The sequence below is a fragment of the Magnolia sinica genome, chromosome 17, assembly GCF_029962835.1.
Source record: "Magnolia sinica isolate HGM2019 chromosome 17, MsV1, whole genome shotgun sequence".
Lineage (NCBI taxonomy): Eukaryota > Viridiplantae > Streptophyta > Magnoliopsida > Magnoliales > Magnoliaceae > Magnolia > Magnolia sinica.
This window is the reverse complement of record NC_080589.1, coordinates 55,071,932-55,093,467: the sequence shown is the minus strand read 5'-3', so window position 1 is coordinate 55,093,467 and position 21,536 is coordinate 55,071,932. Positions and strand designations below refer to the sequence as shown.

The following is a 21,536-nucleotide window of genomic DNA, read 5'->3' as shown; positions in this document are numbered from 1 at the left end:
ACTAGGCTCGAGTGGGGTAGCTCGTGGGATGTGGGGACACACTCGAGGTGGGCGGCCCATGTGATTTGGGGCCCACGAGGGGGGTTCAGCCGAGGTCCTAACCCATGAGATGTGGTGCCTGAGTTATGAGATAAAGGGATTAATTCGTCATACTCTAACAGTTCGAGCTTTTAGAGTAAGTAGTTAATTGTCCTGCATCATTATCCTTTAAAAAAATATTAAAAAAAAAAAAAAAGGCAACCCAAGTTGTCAGAAGAGAGAATAATGTGATGATGACAGATGATACCTAATGAATGAAAGAAATTCAAATTCTCCAGCATTGCAGGTCATGGTTCTGTAGAATGATATTATATTAATTTAGTGTTGCCTACTACATACGTTTGAGTAATAACATTCATCTCACTGCACAAACATTAGTTTACAAACAACATAGAAGAGTATAAAATGCATGCAGAGAACCTCATTTTTACATACCTCATTCTTCTTCAGCAATTTTAGTTCTCTCATGGCTGTTTCATGGTAGGTGCTATCATAACATCTGTTTCTGCTGAACTCCCCCCTTCTTAAGAGTACTTCAGAATGCCATATATAATATTGGCATTCCATGTCTCCAGAAAGCAAGAAAGAACCTGCTCTTAATTCTTTCAAGAATCAAACAAATCAACAGACCATCCCGAATTTCCACCATTCATCTTCAAATATCCACTTTAATTACACGAACAAATCAATTATCCGTTCATATACCACATGTGAAGGAACAAAAGCTTTCCATGATCTGCAAACAGCATCCAATACAACATCACTCAAAAGCCTATGTTTCACAATTCTAACAGCAGCAGAAAAGACCAATCAAATAACTACTCCATCAGATGGAGAGGCTGTTCAGATTTTTCACTGGGAAACAACCATCTCGACATTCTGGTGTATGAGATCCAGGAGATTCCCCGCTTTCCTCTTCGCCCGATCAGTGCCATTTTCAGTCAATTCCTTCAGTACTTCTTCTGCCCCAAGCTCCCTTGCAACCCTTACCTGCTGTGCATCACCACTGCAGAGTGACCACAACACAGCCGCAGCATTCTCCCTATTGCGTGGGGACCCAGTCCTCATCACCTCCACCAAAATCGGTATCGGCTCTGCCTGGCCAATCGCCAGCTTTCCCTCCTGATGGTTTGCCAGGATAGCCAGTATTGCAAGTGCCTCATCCACCATCCCGCCCCCAGCATCCACCAATAGCCTCATCAACGGGGCCACAATCCCCGCCCTCACAGCCCTCACCTTGTTACCCTGATAGATTGACAGATTGAAAATTGCAGTCGCAGCATCTTTCTTGCCTCTTGGGCTCCCCTGGCAGAGGAGGTCAATTAGAGCAGGGATGGCCCCTGCGGCACCTATTGCTACCTTGTTCTCATCTATAACGGATAAGCTGAAAAGGGTAGCAGCGGCATTCTCCCTTGCTTCCATGCTGCCATTTTTTAGCACGTCAACTATATCAGGAATTGCTCCCGCATTAACTATACTTCCTTTGTTAATATCATTTATGGAAAGGTTAAGGAGCGCAGTAACTGCATGTTCCTGTGTTCTAGGATCTGGTGATGCTAGCAGTTCTACGAGCAATGGAATTGCTCCTGCCTCTGCAATACACACTCTGTTATCTGCATTCCTCTTTGCCAGCAACCGAAGCTCACCGGCAGCTGCTCTCTGATCATCTTGGCCGCCATTCAGTAATTTCTCCAACAGCGCACCTATAGCTTTCCGGTCACACTCTGAAGCACAACTGCCTGATTTTCTGTTTCTACAAGTACCTTGTCTTTTGGGGAGCTCAATACCATTGCTCTCGCACCACTGGGCAATTAGACTCTTCAAAACATAGTTGGGTGTGAGGGCAGTGTGTGACAGAGTCTGCTGCGTCTTAGGACAGGTCTTGTGTCCAGCATCAAGCCATTTCTGGATGCAGGACCGTTCATATGTCTGCAAAATTGGAAGCAATGATTAGAGAATGAAATCAAAACTAGTATATGATACTGCACCAGAGGATATGTTTTGTGTCCTCAGGCTCTGAGTACAAGTGGTAGACTGAGTGAAAGAGACCTCATTTCAACACTGAGGTCTTGGGATCGATCCCTAGTGGGGGTGGCTAACAGTGAACTGACAGTGGGGTGTACTAACAAGCTAACAAAAAAAAAAGGCTCTGAGTACAAGAGGGCACATGGTTTTGAATTCCAGAATGGAAGTCTAGAGAGCTTTTTAATAGACCAAACCTGAAAATTTCCCTGAAGGACTAAATCCCAAGGCCTTGATGGGTGGCCTACAAACAGATGGTTAAAGCAAAACATATAGCCAGCAATCCACGTTGAAAAGTGACAAAGTTCGAAATTTTGATAACTAATATCTTTATGTCCAGGAGATTGATGGCTGTGGTCAATCCACGCTAGGTCCCGTCCATGGTATCCAAAAATGGTTATGTAACAGCTATAACCGCCATTGCATAATGGTAATGGTGGGATGCGTTACGCAATACAGGGCTGTAACGCCCTTTCTATAAAAAAAAAAAAAAGAAAAAAGAAAAAAAAGAGAGGCCCCTAATGGGCTGATACGGAGCCATAACAGGTACCTCTAAAAAAACTGTTACAAGGCCATAACAGCTGTTACACCTTGTACCAACGGCCATAAGGCTGGCCATTACTGGCACCACTACTGTTATTGAATACCTTGGCCCCATAAGAGCAATGGTCAGGATCACCATCCAATGAGCCCCACTTGTAGAAACTAAAGACCCAAGAATACTATGCATGTCCTCTGGTTGAGGATCGTACAAGTCATCCTCGAAAGGTAATCCTGAGATAATGACTGATCAAACCTGTCCTGTCGAGACAATGACAGGGTCTTTCATTAATTCAAGAGATATCGGGCATCGGAAATCATCTGGAATGACTGGAGATCTATGTCTTGCTATGCTTTTCTCATTTCCAGACATGTCTGTGTCTGTGTTTTCTGAGAGCATGCAGTCTTTTAGTTTCTTCAGCAAGGCCGACATATCATCGATGTTGACTTCAGGATCTCCACTACCTGCAATAACCATGTCACAGAGAGCAACCGACTCCTTCTTGAGATCATTAATGGTTCTGATATGAAGCTTTTCTGAGAGTCTTCTTAGGATGGCTGGGTCTGTGTCCTTTTCATTCATTGCATGGGATAAATCTTCGAAAAGTAGTGAATCAGGCGTGTCCGTCCATCCTTTTGCTCGTCTGAACTGAGCATGCACAAGTTCAATCTGAAAAGGTGCAGAAACAAATGATAATGGTTTTCAGCAGTTTGTCTTTATAGCAATTCATACTACATGGTAAAACTAGCCAGGCTACTCATCAGGTGAGCCATACATATATGATGAATATTGACAGGTGGCCACCATTTTTTATCCATCGATGTTTCTCACAAATGTCTGGCTCACCTGTTGAGTAAACCCACCTGATTTTGGTCCAGGGCATTTTCATGGTGGGCCCTACCTGGTTAATGGAGTGGATTATAACATGTGCCTCATGTCGGCATGTGCGCTGCAATTTTATTTATTTTTCAATCTCTTCTCATCAGATATCTTTAGAACCTTTCTATATGCATAAGAAGACAGGCACATGAAAAAAGAAGAAGCAGAGAGGCACATGCACAGATGTGAGAATCTGAGTGCCAACATTATGAAACATAGTATGTGGAGTAAAAAGTCTGGAACCCATCCATTGCGGCATGATCACTTCCCAAAACTGTGCGGGCACCTGTTTGGAATGTCAGGTAGTTCATGGAATCTTCACTAAAGGGTACTATGCAAAAGAGAGGGAATGTTTCTGTACTTGTCAGTCTTTTTCTTTTCTACTACTGGAGTCTTTTAGAGGTGAAGCCAGAATATGCACTGAAATGGTGGAAGCATTTCGTGAAGTTGCCGAATGGCTCTTCTTCGTTACTGCTTCACAGATCTTTCTCCAAACCAATTGAGTATTCATTAGCTGTCTTGGTTTAAATTTCGGGAGAAGGAGAATTCATCCTCTGATTTTCGGACTCCACCTCAAGATAGAGTTTGAAAACTGAATGCAGTGGGAAGAGAAACAGTGGAGGAAACTAGGGCTGGCACCTGGCTCGTATGCCTGGGTATCATGGAATCCCCAGTAAGAGATGAGAGCTGCATCCATCAGCAGCATGGAAGTGACTATGACCATGAGTTGACAGATATCTCTCCAAGTACCAAACCATAATGCCAGTACATCAGCCATTCACAGATGTGTCAAGTTCAGTGTAGTGTAAGCACTACATAGGACTTGAAAGCAATTTGAGCTTCACTTGTGCCATATGCCCATACAAGAGATTATGACAAATTGGAGATTTTGGGAGAATTGGAAATTTCAAGTCAAAAGGATATGAGGATTTTGAAAATTGGATTTTAGGGTTTAAAAAAATTAGGAGCATTGGCAAAATTGCAATTTTGGGTTGGAGAACTTTGCAGAGTTGGGGAGACTGGTATAGTGTACTATTTGGGGAAACTGGGAAGTTAGTGTTTAGAAAGGAGGAATTTAGGAAAAATGGGGATTTGTGTTTTTGTATTTTAGGAGAATCAGAATTTTTATGAAATTAGAGTTTCTAGGTTTGGGAAATTGAGGGACCCAGAAATTTTAGGATTTTGTAGATTATTTGGAAAGTTCGAGTAGATGCAAGCATCTAACTATTACAAAAAACCAATACATTTCTAGACATGCAATATTTATGACATTAAAAAAAGGTACCTGGATTCTCTAAATGTGCATCTTGGCATTTTGGGCATTCCAGGGTACTTATGTCTGAGATGTGACTAGAACCTTCAACTTTTAACTACACTGATTAAGTTATATAACTTACTAGCTTCTATAAATGAGTTATTAAGTCATTACAATAGGTTTTCAAGTTATATGATATAATTTACACTAATAATTAATTAATATTTAACTATAGTTGTAACTTATTAATATCTGTTGTCAAGTTATAGGTCACAGGCAGTAAATTATCAATAGTTGTCAATTGTAATTGTTTAGTGTGCATTTGGTTGCACCAATTATCATGAAATTTCATGAGCTTTGGTGTGATCAAATACACCCTTAATAAACTCTTGTGAAGTTTCAGGTTATTGAAGTCCTGAAAAGAGGATGAGGGTAAAACTTGAAATGACTTGGATTGAGTTGATGCAAAGGGATACGAAAGCTTGTTCAATTTGCATGGATAGGGCCTTAGATTGATTGGTAAAACAGGATTCATAAAGCTGACACCAAATAGTTGACACAGCTACGATGATGATTAGGATAGTTGTCATCTGTTGATTCTTGTAAGTTATGATGTATGAGTTTTGAGTAATTTAGTAAGTTCTTTCCTTATAACAACCAATTCAACAGTTCTGGTCATACTGGTTGCATTAAATTGGCTGATAATCTGTCCATCTCATCTCTTGGTCTGACTTTACATGTCCAAATTGCCGAAATTTAAATAAAAACCAAAAAAAAAAAAAAAAAGCTTCCTGCAATTAGGTGGATAAGAATTTAGCCATACTGCTTAGGAGGTAGGTTCTTGCTTTGAGGAAAATATCGATTCGGTTGGAGCCATTTAAAACGGGTCAAAATCTCATAGAATCGGGCTTAAGGATCTTTCCGCGGATGAATTTTCCACCATTATGAATGCAAGAGGATATGAAAATTCCTGTTAGAAGATTGATCAACCATAGGATTCATACCCTTTAGAGCTCATGAACTAACTGTAATGAAAATGACATTTTGAGCTGCATTCAGTCCTTCTTGTATCACAGGTCCATGGGAAGGCAACCTTACAGCTTGACAATGGAAAGAAAAAGCATATTACAGATCAGTCCGTTTGTGAGTTTTGGTTTCTCTCAGAGGCAGGGCCTGTTAGTTTTTCAATTTACACTGTAAACGAGTAATTACCTTCAGTAGCCTCCACTTTATGTTGACAGGTAGGCCTTTTGGAGCGCTAGAAACTGAGGGAAGAAGACTTTTATCTACTAAAATCTGTGGGAGCCACTGTCATGTATGTGTCTGATCCACATTGTCCATCCGTTTTACCTGCTCATTTTAGGCATGAGACCAAAAATGAGGCAGATCCAAAGCTCAAGTGGACCACACCACAGGAAATAGTGGGAATTGAACACCTACCGTTCAATTCTTCTTAGGGGGCACAGAAGTTTTGGATCAGGCTGATATTGGCGTTTACCCTTCATCCATGTCTGTGTGACCTTATGAACAGGTTGGATGACAGGTACACATCCCTGTGGACCCTAGCCTCATTTCAACTTTCAACGGTAGGTGTTCAATTCCCCCTGTTTCCTGTGGTGTGGTCCACTTGAGCTTTGGATTTGCCTCATGTTTGGGCTCATACCCTAAAATGAGCAGGTAAAACGGATGGACGGTGTGGATCAGACACATACATAACGGTAGGCCGCACAAATTTTACAAGTGTAAATTCGGTCCGATTGCAATGTATTTACGCCATGGTTTTCAAGGCCTAATTACCCTATAATTCCTTCTCTTCCAATCGGGTGTCAGAAATCATTACTCATGTACACTCCATTTACAGGGTAAATTGAAACCTAAGCAGGCCCTAAGCTTTGAAATTTTCATGTAAATGCAGTGTGTATTCCTCATTTTATTTTAACAGGCCAGAATTTTACAGAAAAGAAAGATATGTCACAATAAATGCTGACTTTGCGGAAAACTATGCAATCAGAGTTCTGGGTTGGAATGATACGCAAATAATTCAACAAAACTAGTAAAAGCTACTAACGGCTTAGTCCATTTATAGTACTTGAGGAATCTATTTGCTTACCTGTTCTTGAACTTCTTCTGATATATTTAGTTTGTCATACGGAATCTGACTCAACGCATTCTCAAGTTGTTCTGTCACCTCAAGAAATCTACTTGAAGTTTTCTCCCATTCTAAAGCCTGCAAGAAATAAATTAATATCAAGGAATTAGTTCTTGTAGAAAGGGGAGTGGGCACATGCACACATGACATAACCTGTCTAGTGTGCATTTGCATTTTGGGAATGATTCAGTGCAATTCATTCTCAACATATTGGATGCATTTGCTCTTTCATCATTTTTCCAGATTGTCCATCTAGGTGAGCCCACTATGGGTTGCCCATGGGTCAAAGTCATCTCTACTCACTAATAAGAGAAGCCAAAGTTCCAAGCCATCCTATCAGCTGACAGAAAAGGGGCAGTTACAGAAAAAGAAAAGAGAGAAAAAAAGAAGAAGAGAGAGAGAGAGAGACCTTTGCATTTCGAGGATCCAACAGGAAACTGATTCAGTGACTAGAATATCTGACTGATGCTATTTCTACATGATTGTCACCTCACAGTGGGTCCCACAAGATGGACTGCTAGATCAATACACTTTTGTTTTAGAGAAGAATGTCTGACTTATGTCTAGATCGATGGTTGATTGATAAATGTGTCCAATGCATCTCTGTGCACCAAATACAGTGCAAATGATATGCACTAGATAATTACACACAAATAAGGGCCTTTTTCTTTTGAACTTTGAAAAAAGTTACACATAAAATTAACAATAAAATTTAATCACCCCTCATTTTGTGAATGAGACAACAATGGACAGTCTCTTTTCAAAGGTTCTTTTGGAATCCAATGCCATATCAATGTTAAAAGGGTTAAACATTCCTGTAATTCAGATATAAAGGTTGTTTACTTGGCTGTCCCTATGACCTGTCATGGTGTGCCGTAATGGCTGTTACAGGGCTGTAAAGGCCTAGTAAAGGTAATGGTGGCAATCATTACACCTTTTTTTTTTTTTTTTGAGATATTTTATTGAAACAAAGGCAGAAAGAAAGAACACAAAGGGAGAGCTGAACTGCTGAGATAGCCACTCAACTACTCCCCTAGAAAAAGAAGATTGCAACCCTTTAGCTTATCAACAGCATAAGCCCACTCAACTATAAAGTGAATCACCCTATTGACAGTAGCCTCTAACAATTTCGACATGTCATTAAAACACCTCCCATCCCTTTCTTCCCACACAGCCCACCATACAGAAGAGAGACATTCTCCAAAGCTTTGTCATATGCTTTCCACACCTTATACCATGCCATGCCTGCTGCAATCCTCGAACAGAGTTTGGAAAGGTCCATTGGATCTTGAAGCGGAGCAGAATTCCGTCCATATTCGATATGTGAATGCACAGTGTATAAAGAGATGGTCCACTGATTCTTCATTTTCCATGCAACATAGGCAGATATTAGTGATGCACATGCCCCTTTTCCTCAGAATGTCCACCGTAAGGACCTTTTTCTTACAAACCAACCAACCAAAAGTAGCTATCTTTGGGGGAACTTGATATTTCGAAATCTGATACGATGATTCCTCTTCGATAGATGGAGCCATTACACATTACGGGGTTACAACAGCCATAATGTTAGGTTTTTCAGTTTTTTTAGTAGAGAGAGAGAGAGAGAGAGAGAGAGAGAGAGAGAGAGCATAACGGCTTTTATAGCCTATATCGTAAAAGTAATAGCAGTGGGGCTTTTATAGCCTATATCGTAAAAGTAACAGCAGTGGCCGTAACACATTACAGAATACCTTGTATAACATGTGACAAATGAAAATGACTGCTAAAGGAAACAACCCTTAAATTCACAACAATACTTTTATCATATATTCCCCTTTGAAATTCTTTAATTTTTTAAAAAAATACTTCCTCTCATTTCATGAAAAAGAAAATGCTAGAAAGTCTATTTTTGATGTTTTACTTTTTTAATCAGGAGGGTTTCTGTAGTAAAACAATGTAATGGCAATCCTATAATTAATTGATAAAGCAAGGGCTCTTCGCTTGCTTTCAGTTTCACCTATCAATACAAGAAGTCATTACTCAATGGTCTTTTTGGAATTCAAGGGGTTGTTTAAGTGAATAATGGTATTGTGTGATTATCGATGAAGTAAAGAGTTTTCTTTATCATTTTTCCTGTCGCACACAATGAGCGATTTTATTTGATTTTTCACTACACTAGGGTTATTTTGGTCAAAATTCATGAGACAGGGTTTAAATTTAATTTAAAAAAGTTCTTGAGGTTATAAAAGAGGGGTTGGGGGACCTCTCATTACTTGGTTTTGAGAATAGAGAGGGAGCTCCTGTTTTCTTCTTCCATCTTCATGTGATGTGAGGTGACTTCCATGTGAATTGGAAGGAAGATCGGTGCGAAGCTTATCTTCATCAATGGAAGCGCAAGGCTTCCTTCTATCTCTCACACCCTCATCTCTTCATAAACAAGCAAGGTATTTTTCCACGTCCTTCGATTTTCGTTCTCCTTCATCCTAAACCATCAACATCCTCCCGATCTTTATCCCTTTTACATCCATCGATGATCCAAACCCTAACCCTAAACCTAGAAATTCCAAATCTACCTATTTCCCCAATTCCCCTAAACCCTAATTTCACCCTATGTAGCATTAAACCTTCCCCTTTGGAAATAGGCTTACCCTATGCTATTTGGATGTCCCTACATCCATTAGATCCTAGTTTCCCTTATTTAATGGTATTGTAGGATGATGCTTGGTAGCCTAGGCTTGAATTATCTATGATCTCGGAATTTTGGTATTTGTAATGATGGTAGCAAGTTTTGTGATTTTTATTAATTATTTTAATTTTACTGGTTGATCTCACACAATATTTGAGTTCATGCATCAGTCCTACATCAGAGGGGTTTTCAAAAACCTTCTTTTGAAACCCATTTTCTTTTAAGTTTAATTTTGAAGGGTTTTTTTTTATTTTTTATTTTTTTATTTTAAAATTTAATGTATGAGTTTCTCACCAACTTTAACAAAGGATCACCACTATTTTAATTGAAAGTAAATAAAGAAATGTTTGATTTTAACTTTACATTTTAAGTTTTTCATGATGTGAGTTTTACACCATTTTTAACAAACAAAGCTAAAAAACAAACCCAAAAAAAATAAAAATAAAATTAGTGCACGCTACATGCTATGTAAATATAGCATACGCTACAACCCCTTTAGCATACACTATAGGAGATTTATGCTATTTAGCTACACTACGTGGCACTACCGCTACGCTACGAGCACTATTTGAAACACCGATCAAGTCTAAGAGAAAAGAAACTAGGAGCAGGTTTTTGGTTTAGATTAAACAGTTAAAAACATTATTCATTACGAGAAGAACTATGAGTGAGGAAAAATGACATTCACATAATGATCAAGAAGGGAACTTCAAAAACATTTCCAAGAGGACTGCAATTTAAAGTTGCTATAATCATCCATGCATGACAAATGCTATCACCCAACAAATGATGAATTGCAACACCATAAGTGAGATCCTTGGCAATTAAGGAACAACATGTTGATCGGATGAGTGTAACTGAAATGGGGATGTTGAGAAGGATGAGTAGCAAGCAAGGAATGATAGAATTAGAGATGCATTGCCATGCCAGTACCATGATTGGTTGATGGATATTCTCGGTCATATTTACCAACCGATGGTACATTCAATCAAGAGGGACCTTTGTCCTGGTTAAAAGGGTTCAGTGATGTTTATAGCTATGATCTGAAGAATGCATGCCATAGATTGGTGGTCATTAACGTTGTTAATGGCAACAATGTTCATGTTCTTTGGACCCAACTTGGCAAGGTCCATTGTCCAGACTACATGGGTAACAAGCTTTCTCAATGCTACCCAGAATTTAGGAGTAGCACCAATAGGTAATAAGATTGAGGGGAATTGGACTTAGATGGTTTGGTAATGTGCAATGAAGACCAAGAACTGCACCAATTAGGAGGAGTTGGCGCAAGGTGAAGGCTCTAACAGGGCAAGAGGAAGGCCCAAAAGGAAGTGGGTGGAGGTAGTAAGAAAAGACTTGATGACCTATGGTCTAACTATAAGTTATGGCCCTTGATAGAGTGGAATGGTGGAACAGGATTTGTGCAGCAGACCCCAATTGGTTGGTATAAAGCTTAGATGATAATGATGGCAATGATGAAGTGAAATCCTGGGTGTTGATTAGCAGGGCCCTTCGATGAACGTCATAGCCTAACAATCAGGGTAACTGATTCATGAAGTTGGCTAACCACATACATTTTATGTTGAATGTTTCTTTTCCTTTCTCTTAACATCATTTTCCCCCCTTACGAGCGCGGGCCACCTAATGAGTAGGCTGACCAGATTTTTAAGCTAAGGATTTCATTCACCAAGGAGCCCAACTGATGAACACCCAGACCTTGCACCATTCCCATGTTCGTGCATGGGGAGCTTGTGTTTGGCAAGTGCAGAGTGCAAACACAAGGAAGCGTATGGCATTCCTCTTTCCAAAGCATCTACCATGGAAGAAGTCAAAAACTTCCCTCAAAAGCTATAGACAACCAATAGAACACATCACCAACAAATAGGAATGTTGCCATTTGGACCAAAATATTACGTGTCCCATCCCTTTTATTTCATCACTTCAACACTCTTTTCACAAAAACTTGAACTGACCAGACTTCAAGACATGAAAGGCCCACTAGTCATCTATAATCAATTGGCCTAAATCAGAAACCTTAAAACCCTAGCATCTTGTGGCTTTGTGAAACCTTTCCCTTTTTCTACTTCTGTCATTTACACAACTTGATCCTGAAATATTTCTTCGAAGTCATTTTGATTATGACCTTACATGCTATACATGCTAGCACTAAAACTGGTAGGGTGCCCATTTCTTAAATTGTTATATAAATAGATCTTAGGGGCACAAACCTTCTACCTAGGTGCTATTGCTGCTTCAAATCACACTTCCAACTTGTGCTCTTGCGCCCATTTCCTTGTTGTTTATAATTAGACTTTCAAGTAGACGCTTCCCACTCTGCACTCAAATCCATTGCCGCTTCACTTAACGCTTCGTGCAATCACATGATAGACCCCAGTGGCAACTGAGAAGCAATGAATGAGAATAAAAGCACAAACACACAGACCTACGTGGTTCACCACGACATGTGGCTACATCCATGGGAAAATATGATCAAAGAGTTCTCACCATTCAAAAAGATTTCTAGGACAATCATGAACCACCTCTAAATAAGGTTTTATATCCACTTCACTCTATTCCTATTCAAACCCAGTAACATATATACCATACTGAAATACCCCAGAACTTTTTAGTATAATCGCGCCCCAACAATTGTGGATGGGCATACAGTGCACTCACGGATTAAGAAATGCATCCAATGCAACAAAAACTTCATATTTAGGGTTGCATTTGGTGTGAAGTGGCAACCGTTATAGGTTTATTTCCACTCAACAGCTCAGGAAATGGATTTGAATAGACATGGGTCTATTCCAACACAGCCATTGCCTCTTTGAGCCCTATGATCCCAATTTTGGATAATTTAGCATGTAAGCTGGAACCACACTTTGTGACCCTAACACCATAAATCTCACAACCTAATCAACTGTTGGGGCACAAACCACGACACTAAATGGTTTCAAAATTGCCAATATAGGTACATATCTTTTGCCTCTTCTTTTTTCTTATTTTTTTCTTCTTTTTTTTTTTTTTTTGACATAAGGGATTGGAGAAATCTTAATTTTCATCATCAAGCTACCTAATCAATACACCCCTCTTCTGTCTTAGTGGCCGGGAGGATACCCTTTTGAGGACTATATTCAATCTCTACCTTAATAACAATTTTAATCAATGGGAACTGGCCCGAAAGTGTTCTTGCCTCTATCATTAGCTCGGGTAGTCCCCGTTTCTGGTGTTTCAATCACCTTTCAATGGCTCCCTTAATGTTTGTGCCTGGAAGTTTCTGAAGAAGTGGGCTACTCCCCAAAAATGCCCTGCAGGCCGGCAAGGTCTCGGCTGTCTCTGGTTGATCGACAACAGGTACTCTCCCACTTCCTGAACTGATTGACTTCTCTTTCTGGTCGAGGTCGAGACACTGCTTCTGCCTACGTGACAGAATCAATATCAATAAATCCCATGATTTAGTGTATTATTCAATACATACATGTGTATCTGTAATATTATTGAATCGTTTCATTCGCGAGTAGCTGGATGAGAAGAAACTCTCGTGTCCGGTTCAGAAGAACTATGCGGAGGAGCTATTCAGCAGCTCGAAAAAGCCTAGGCTCACGTACAGAAAGTGGAAATGGAAGTAGATGAGTTTCGAGTGAATGGATACTCTGAGATAGAACAAGAAAAACAGAATTTGATTAATGCCACTTATGGGAATTTGGAATGATTAAAAAATTACAAAAAAGAAACCATTCATTTTGAACAACAAAGAGCAATTAATCAGGTCCGACAGCGAGTTTTCCAACAAGCCTTACAAGGTAAATGGTATTTTACATAGAAATACTATTCTTGCTTATTTCGACAATCCCCGATACAAGAGTAGTTCAGGAATTACTAAATACGGGACCATAGAGGTGGATTCAATCGTCAAAAAAGAGGATTTGATTGAGTATCGAGGAGCTCCCTTATCTCAGTCATGGAAAAGCATAAGACAGGCAGGGGATTGACTTGTCTGGCTTCAGTGCTGAAGCTGCGGGCTATGGCATCAGCCTCTGCTGAACTTGTAAGGCTAACTGCAGTCCTGAAATCACATATCCTACCCATCCCCAATTGGTATGTTTTCCCCTTCCCCATTCCAATGATGATTGTTGCCAAATTTCTTTTTCTTTTGCCCATTTGTAGGTCACCAACAATGTTAGCCGGACACTTCTGCTTCGTAGGATTTTCATGCCGGCGCTTGGGTACACTTGGACTCTCCTAAGCACGACATAAAACTTCAAAATTTGTGTGGATGAAGTATCCTAGTAACCATGATATAAAAAAAGGGTTACGTAACAGCCATAAAACGGTGGGAGCCATTATGCAATATGGGACTACAACAGCCACTCTGAAAAAAAAAAAAAAAAAAAAAGGCCCATTTCGGCCATTAGAAGCCTAATGGGCTGATACGTTTTCTTCCTTTAAACCAAATTTTGAGCATTACAAGTTCGTAACAGCCATAAGGCTGGCCGTTATGGCCACCATTACCGTTATTGGATACCTTACTAGTAATATCATCCAAAAGTACCACATGTTTGACACTTTGAGTAAGACGTCTAGATATAGTGTCCGTAAGATTTCCTTTTATTTTTATTTTTATTATGTCCAAATTATTTTGTCAACCAAAGATTTCTCACCCTGTGGCATCAAGTCCACCTCCATTCTCCTGTTTTGAAGAAACTACTCATAAGAACTCACTCCCACAATTCAAACTTCATCTTTTATTACAAGTATCAAAGCCTATATAATAAAAGACCACAAGTAATGTTCTGTTCTTTTTCTTTTCTGGTTCTTTTGCTAGGGTTGTCTAAAATTTCAAGTGATATTAACTGTGATATGTTTTGAAGGAAAGTGGGAAAAAAAGCATTGATCATTGTAATGTTCATACAACTATATTTCTTTAAACGATTATTGCGTAATTTTGAGGTTGTGTTAATTGGTTATTTGTTAGTTTACGCAACTACTAATTGGTTTGGATTGGAACAATCTAAAGGGTTTTTCCCTAGCTCCAGGGGCCTTCGCCAAGGCGACCCACTCTCCCCCTTTCTATTTCTGATCATGGGCGAGGCCCTTTCCTGAATGCAAAGTAGGGGTCAAGAAGCTGGCATTATTAGAGGTTTTAAAATGGAGGGGATGCCCACTCCGATATCCCACATTCAGTTCGTCGATGACATTCTCCTGTTCAATGATGCCGAGAAAGTAAAGTCAACAACCTACGCACTATAATCCGCTGTTTTGAAGCTGTATTAGGTCTTCGGGCTAACATGTCCAAGTCCTCAATGCTAGGGATGAATATGGAGGAAGCTAAAACAAAAGAGCATGCCGATTTTTTCCTTTGCGTGGTAGACTCCTTTCCTACCTCTTTGGTGGGCCTCCCGCTATGTGTTGGGAAGCCTCCTAAGAAGACTTGGGAGAAGATCATTGATAGAGTCAGGTTTTATCTCGCCAATTGGAAGAGCAGGTATTTATCATTGGAGGGGTCGTCTTACTCTGATAAATTTAGCGCTTTCAAACCTTCCCATCTACTTCATGTCGCTATTCAAGTGCCTGGTGTCGGTTGTGAATGTCCTGGATAAGCTAGGAAGAGATTTCCTCTAGCAAGGCAAGGCCGAAAAGGAAAATTTTAATCCGGTAAACTGGAAGGTGGTCTGTTGTCCGGTGCAAGATGGTGGGGCAGGTATCAAGGATCTAAAACTCATGAATTGCACCTTACTTGGAAAATGGTTGTGGAGACTCAGGAATGAAGACGGATCCTTATGGAATGAGCTGATAAAGAGTAAATATGGCCAGGTCTGACGGGGGATGGTGGACTAACAGTAGCTGTAAATACAAGATTTTGTCATGTGGAGAGACATACTCTCCACCAAGCCGGATGTCCTCAACGGTATCTCTATAGTGATCGGCAATGGTACCCGTACTCAGTTTTGGTTGGACCCCTGGTTGGGGAACAATACTCTCTATATAGCTTTCCCGAATATCTTTTGCATCGCCAAATTTCCCCTCAGTAAGGTAGTTGACTGTTTATCATCAGTAGGAGGTACTCTCGTTTGGAACATTGAATGTGGAAGGAATCTCCGGGAATGGCAGATAGACGAATTCGCCGCCCTCCTCAATCGCGTCAACAACCTATCGCCTAATCTCAACGTGCCTGACAGTTTGTCCTGGTGTCCGGATAAACAAGGCAGATTTTCTGTTAAATCCCTCTATGGGTTCTTGCTCAGTAAACTTCCCCCTCCTGCTGGTCTGTTGCGGTACTATGGCTGGAAGTATTCTGTCCCTCCTAAAATCGCGGTTTTCGGTTGGTTAGTGGGTAAACAAAGGTTTCTCACTGTTGACAACTTGCGGAAGCGGGGAATGATGATAACCAATATCTGCGTTTGTTGCGTGGCCAATGAAGAGACGGTGAATCATCTCTTTATTCATTGTCCTTACACCCACAAGATTTGGTCATCTTTTCTCCTCCAATTCAACATGCATTGGTGTTTTCTGGCTTCGACTAATAGTCTCCTTCTCTCCTGGCATGGGGTCAAATACGGGAATCACCGGACCCCTTTATGGCATATGGCCCTTCTCGTGGTTTGGTGGGCTGTTTGGATCGAAAGGAACGACCGGTGTTTCAACAACAAAGCCATCTTTGTAGAGGCCACCATGTTTAGGGCGATTCAGTTCCTGGTTGAATGGGCAACTTACTCTATTAAGGCCTTAGATTGTAACTTTGATTTCCTAGTTGTTTAGCGGTTCTTCTATCTCAGCAGAGCTGTGTTTTTTTCTTTTCCTGTCCTTTCTTCTTTTGTTTTATCAATACAATCTCCCGCGTTAATTCTAAAAAAAAAAAAAAAACAATATGAACGTTCTGTTTTGATTTCCTTCGATCTTTATCTTTTCATTATTTTCTTTCATGTTTTATTTTAGTTATCATATGTAGAGAAGTGTCCCAGTGACTAGAGTCAGCAAGTTTTCACAACAGGCACATTACCATGTATCCAGGTAAGACCAGACATCACTCACCAGATAGATGGTCAAGATTGTTCGTTGGGTGAAATTGTCCTACCATGGCCAATCCGTGGACCGAGCTGGTGAACAGCCCTGATCATGGACCATAATCACATGTTGGACACAGCTGGTGAACAGCCTGATCATGGACCATAATCACATCTTTACCACTGTCCTCAACATCAAAGCAACGGTGTTGAAATTGGACATGTAGTTGGACTGAGCTGAATGATCCTACCTGTCCGATTGCTGTGACTTCGCAATTCAAATGCTGACTGTCACCAAGATTCTTTTGTACAACTCATACTGTCGCCGATCCACAACCGCGATGAATAGTCCAGATCATGGACCATGTGCCATGTGTCCAATTCAATAGTGCTAAGAGTAGAAGAACATCATTTAACAATCTAACATTCTTCCAGAAAAAGAACTTGTAGCATCAAAAACTCCAATAACGAAACATTAAAATTCCATGATTAGAATCCAATCAGCAGCAATCCAATTCAAACATAAATAAAGAATTCAATTCCAGAAAAAAGCATCTGATAAGAATCAGCACCTGATAGAGTTTGCTCCCCTCATTGACAGATTGAAGAAGTTCATAGGCCGAATCCAGCGCAAGCTTCAACGAGACGAGAGCTTGAAACTCTTCCTCTCCGACGGCGGAAGACGACGCCGATGCTGATGCCGACGCCGTCAACGCCTCATCTTCACGGTCCTTCAATTCCTCGAAGAGAGGACTCAGGAGCTTCAACCTCCTCACCAGACTGCCGTACTGCTTCTTCGCCGGATGCCGGCATTCGGGAAGCTCCGAGATCTCCTTCATGACGTCGGATAGAGAATCGACGACGTCTTTCGATTCTTCTTCGACCGGCGACATCTTACAGATAGAATTCGCAAAGGAAAGGAGAGAGAGAGAGAGAGAGAGAGAGAGACAGAGAGAGAGAGAGAGAGCTCTACGGAGAAGAGAATGAAGAGAGATGTTGCATTGAAGAGAGAAGACGATCGGCCAAAAGCATTAAATCAAAGTCAAAGAATAGAACAGGACTCGAACGCGGATTGGGTACTACTACCGATTGTCCCGAGCTGGACACAGACAGGGGCTCTGACGGGCCACCGTGATGTATGGATTTTATCTACACCGTCCATCCATTTCTCCGTATAATTTCAGGTTAATCTCAAAATTAGGAAGATCTAAGGCTCAAGTGGACAACACAGTGGGGATTAAAATCCTACCGTTGAAAACTTCTCAAGGCCATAAGTTTTGAAGCGAGCTGATATTTGTGTTTTCCCTTCAAGTGGTGTGGTCCACTTGAAGCTTGGATCAGAATTATTTTCGGGTTCATGCCTAAAATGATATGGAAAAATGGATGGACGGTGTAGATAAAACCCATACGTCACGGCGCCCCTCAGAGCTATACCCAATCCTCGTCCGGGCTGCAGTGCAATTGAACCCCGTTTACCACTTTTTCTTGAAAATGGTGGTGACTCGTCATTCTTACCATGTACGACACACCTGCCGCTATCGGGACCACCCAAATATTGGGGAACCTTGTGGATGTTGTACAGATCCAATTCCACTCTGATAGAGTAATCTTAACCTTCCGATGAAGACTATCAAATGGATGGTCATAGGAAAAAGAGTGAACGGTCGGAAATCAACGGGTAAAATCAGACGGTGAATGCCATCTTCTCATTGTGTTCTTTGAAATGATAATTCCCATTTCGGTCAACGATTTTTCTGTGGTCCTAGTTGCCGTGAAAATAGGACGCGGATTTCCTGCCAGAGGCTTTCGCAGGAAGTTCCTGCGCATGGATGCTGGGTGGGGGCTACTGAAATGTATGTGAGAAATCCATTCCGTCCATCCGTTTTGCAAGAACAAGTTAGGACGTGAGGTGACAAATGAGGTGGATAAAAAACTCAAGTGGACCACACGAGAGGGAAACTTGGGGAAAGAAATTCATACGTTGAAACCCTACTGGGCTCCACCTTGATGTTCATGTGCTATCCAAACCTTTTATAAAGTCATTTCTAATGGGATGAAGTGAAAAAACCAAAAATATAACCTGATGCCAAACTTTTATCACAAGAATGCTTCAACGGTGTACACTGAATGCCAACTTGTTCCTCTCTCATGTTCTGAAATGAGATCGAAAAACGGATGTACTGCGATTGATTTCTCACAAACATCAAGGTGGACCCCAGCCAGCATCTTTGTGCAGGGAGTTCCTGCGAAAGGCTTTCCTAGGAAATCCGCGTCCTTATGCCTGTACATGTATAATGGACGGAGATGATGGTAAACTATCACAGTAATTGCATTTAAAAAAAATGTTGCCACAGCATAGTGTGTGAATTCATTCGCATGCACTTTGAAACTGCACGCGTGGAATACATCTAATGCAATGAAAACGGCCGCAGATTGCGCCCTACCCAGCCGGTCTCCACCTGGGAATGGACTGGAGCTTTGAGTGGCTCCCGTGATGTATGTGTTGCAGAATATTGATTTTATAAAATATATTTTAAAATAAAATATAACATATATATATATTAAAAGTTTTAGTAAAAAACTTTTTTGGGGTTTTTTAATAATAATCTTACATGGGAAAGGAAAGAGAAGATTTTAGTTTAAATGAAAACAGTGAAGTATTATAATATTTACTTACGCACTGGAACACCTGTGTGCACGCTCAGGCTCGGTGTGAGTGCGTGGGCATGAGAGGCAGTGTGGCTGTAGAGGCGCTAATGGCGCATTTCGTACGTCTGTATCGCGTCGCAGAGGGTGCTCCTTCACGACCTTGAGTGAACTGGAGCGAGACGTGTGCGAGTCGCGGTGCGACTCAGTGGCTAAGGCAAAGGCAGATGGTTGGCTGGATGAAATCTAGAGGACTGAATGAGAGTCCCTCTGAATATACAGAGAACTGAAAAAAGAGTTGTTGCAGCAGATCTGTAACAACTGTGTCATTAGTACAAGGTCCGGTAGTAACTGCTGCATGGCTAGCCCAACAGCTAGAAAACGTCTAGTTGTTGTCTCACAACAGTCAGAATGCAACAGCTTAATGGCCCATGCACAACAATCAGAAAACGGCCATAAAATGGCTAGTTTTCTCTAACAGCTAGAAAACGGTCATGAGATTTAATTCCCTAGACCATAACCCCTAGCAACCATAGCCTATAAAAGGAGGGCCTGGATGGGTTTCCAAATCATCTCTCAACCTACTCTAGTAGACCCATACGAACAGAAACAGTCATCTACTCCTCTCCTATACTCCAGCAAGACAGCAAGGGTTGAACCTTTGCTCGAAGAACAGACCAACGGTGTGGTCTAGAATAGTTCGACTGAACCAGTGGTTGAAGATTTGACCAGTGGAGTGGTTTAAATCACATAATTTTCTTCTCTTTCTTTCTTCTGAGATTTTTTCTTTTATTATATTTCTGCCAGACTGAGTGTAACAGAGTTCAAATATGTGGGCCTTCGTGTTTGTTGAACACATACCCACACCAGGCTCATCGTATCCTAAAAACGGTTTGCTTGTAACCTATTAGCATACTCAATTCACTTGAGTAGGGGCAAATAACGTTTTAAGGACAGCGTTTCAGACGTGCTTCAGCTTGTCCATATTTCAGATTAATTTGCATTTTTCGGATTCTATATTTTACAGAAAAATTATTATTCTATAAATTTCCAACAATCTTAAAACGTTATTTGATGGAAACCGACAGTGTTTCATCCATTAAGTTGATGAATCGGGACTTGATACATCTTGATCGGTTCGATGGAACCAATTTTATGAGATGGCAAGATAAGTTGAAATTTCTTCTTACGGCGCTGAAGATCTACTACATATTAGATCCAAATCTACAAACACTACCTGAAGCATCCGACACAGACACACCTGAACAAGTGGCTGCCTGCGCCAAACGAGCCGAAGACAAACTCTTGTGTCGAGGACACATTCTGAACGCGCTCTCCGACCGCCTGTACGATCTGTACCAATAAACGTCATCAGCAAAGGAGATCTGGGCTACTTTGGAGTTCAAATAAAGCTGAAGAAGAAGGAACCAACAAATTTCTCATCGCTAGGTATTTTGACTTCAACATGGTAGATAACAAACCGCTGCTGCCCCAAATCCAAGAACTGTAGCTAATAGTAGATAAAATCAAAGCGATCAAAATCGATCTTCTTGAATCATTCTAAGTCGGGGCTATAATCACCAAATTGCCACCAATGTGGAAAGGCTATAGAAAGAAATTATTGCATAAAACTAAGGACTACACACTGGAACAAATCCAAAAATACCTTAAAATTGAGGAAGAATCCTGTAACCGTGATAGAAAGAATGATAACGGGAATGCCTCGTCCAAAGTACATGCAGTAGAGAATACTAGTAATAAGAATCCCGAGAGGGACGATTCTCTGAAATCCAATAAAGGAAAATTCAAGAAAAACACCCAAAAGAAGAATGAAAAGTTCAAAGGCGTATGCCATGTTTGTGGAAAAACTGGGCACTATGCTTGAATATGTTGATATCGCAAATCTAAAAAAGAGGCAAATGCAGTAGGAGAAGGTGATATTGTGGCTATGATCACTAAGGTAAATATCATTCAAGGAAAAGTTCCAGGTTAATGGTATGACACTGCTGCTACAGTACATGTGTGATACAACAAATCAATCTTCAAAACTTATGAAGAATTGACCGATGGTCAAGAAGTCCAAATGGGTAATGAAGTCCGATCGAAGGTCGTCGGTAAAGGAACTGTCGAACTGATATTCACCTCTGGAAAGAAAGTGATTCTGACTAATGTACTGCATGTCCCAGACATGAGGCGAAACTTAGTTTCTGAGGATCTTCTGGAAAAATCAGGCATAAGAGTGGTGTATTATAACGTCTCGAAAAAATCCGTGCAAGGACCCGAGTATCACCTCAGGCAGAAATCACTCAGGACCAAATCCTTTTGAAATTAAACAAGAA

The 21,536-nt window shown here is 40.7% G+C and overlaps 1 protein-coding gene across 1 annotated transcript; it reads right to left on the bottom strand.

The window, feature by feature from the left end:
• Positions 1-687: 687 nt before the first annotated feature.
• LOC131230320 (U-box domain-containing protein 14) lies at positions 688-17,526 on the bottom strand. The gene is made up of 4 exons (XM_058226177.1): positions 17,124-17,526; positions 6,847-6,963; positions 2,858-3,271; positions 688-1,968 (listed from the first exon to the last, which is right to left on the bottom strand). The coding sequence occupies exons 1-4, from the start codon at positions 17,442-17,444 to the stop codon at positions 892-894; spliced, it is 1,929 nt and encodes a 642-aa protein (XP_058082160.1). The 5' UTR covers positions 17,445-17,526; the 3' UTR covers positions 688-891.
• Between the last annotated feature and the right edge of the window lie 4,010 nt (positions 17,527-21,536).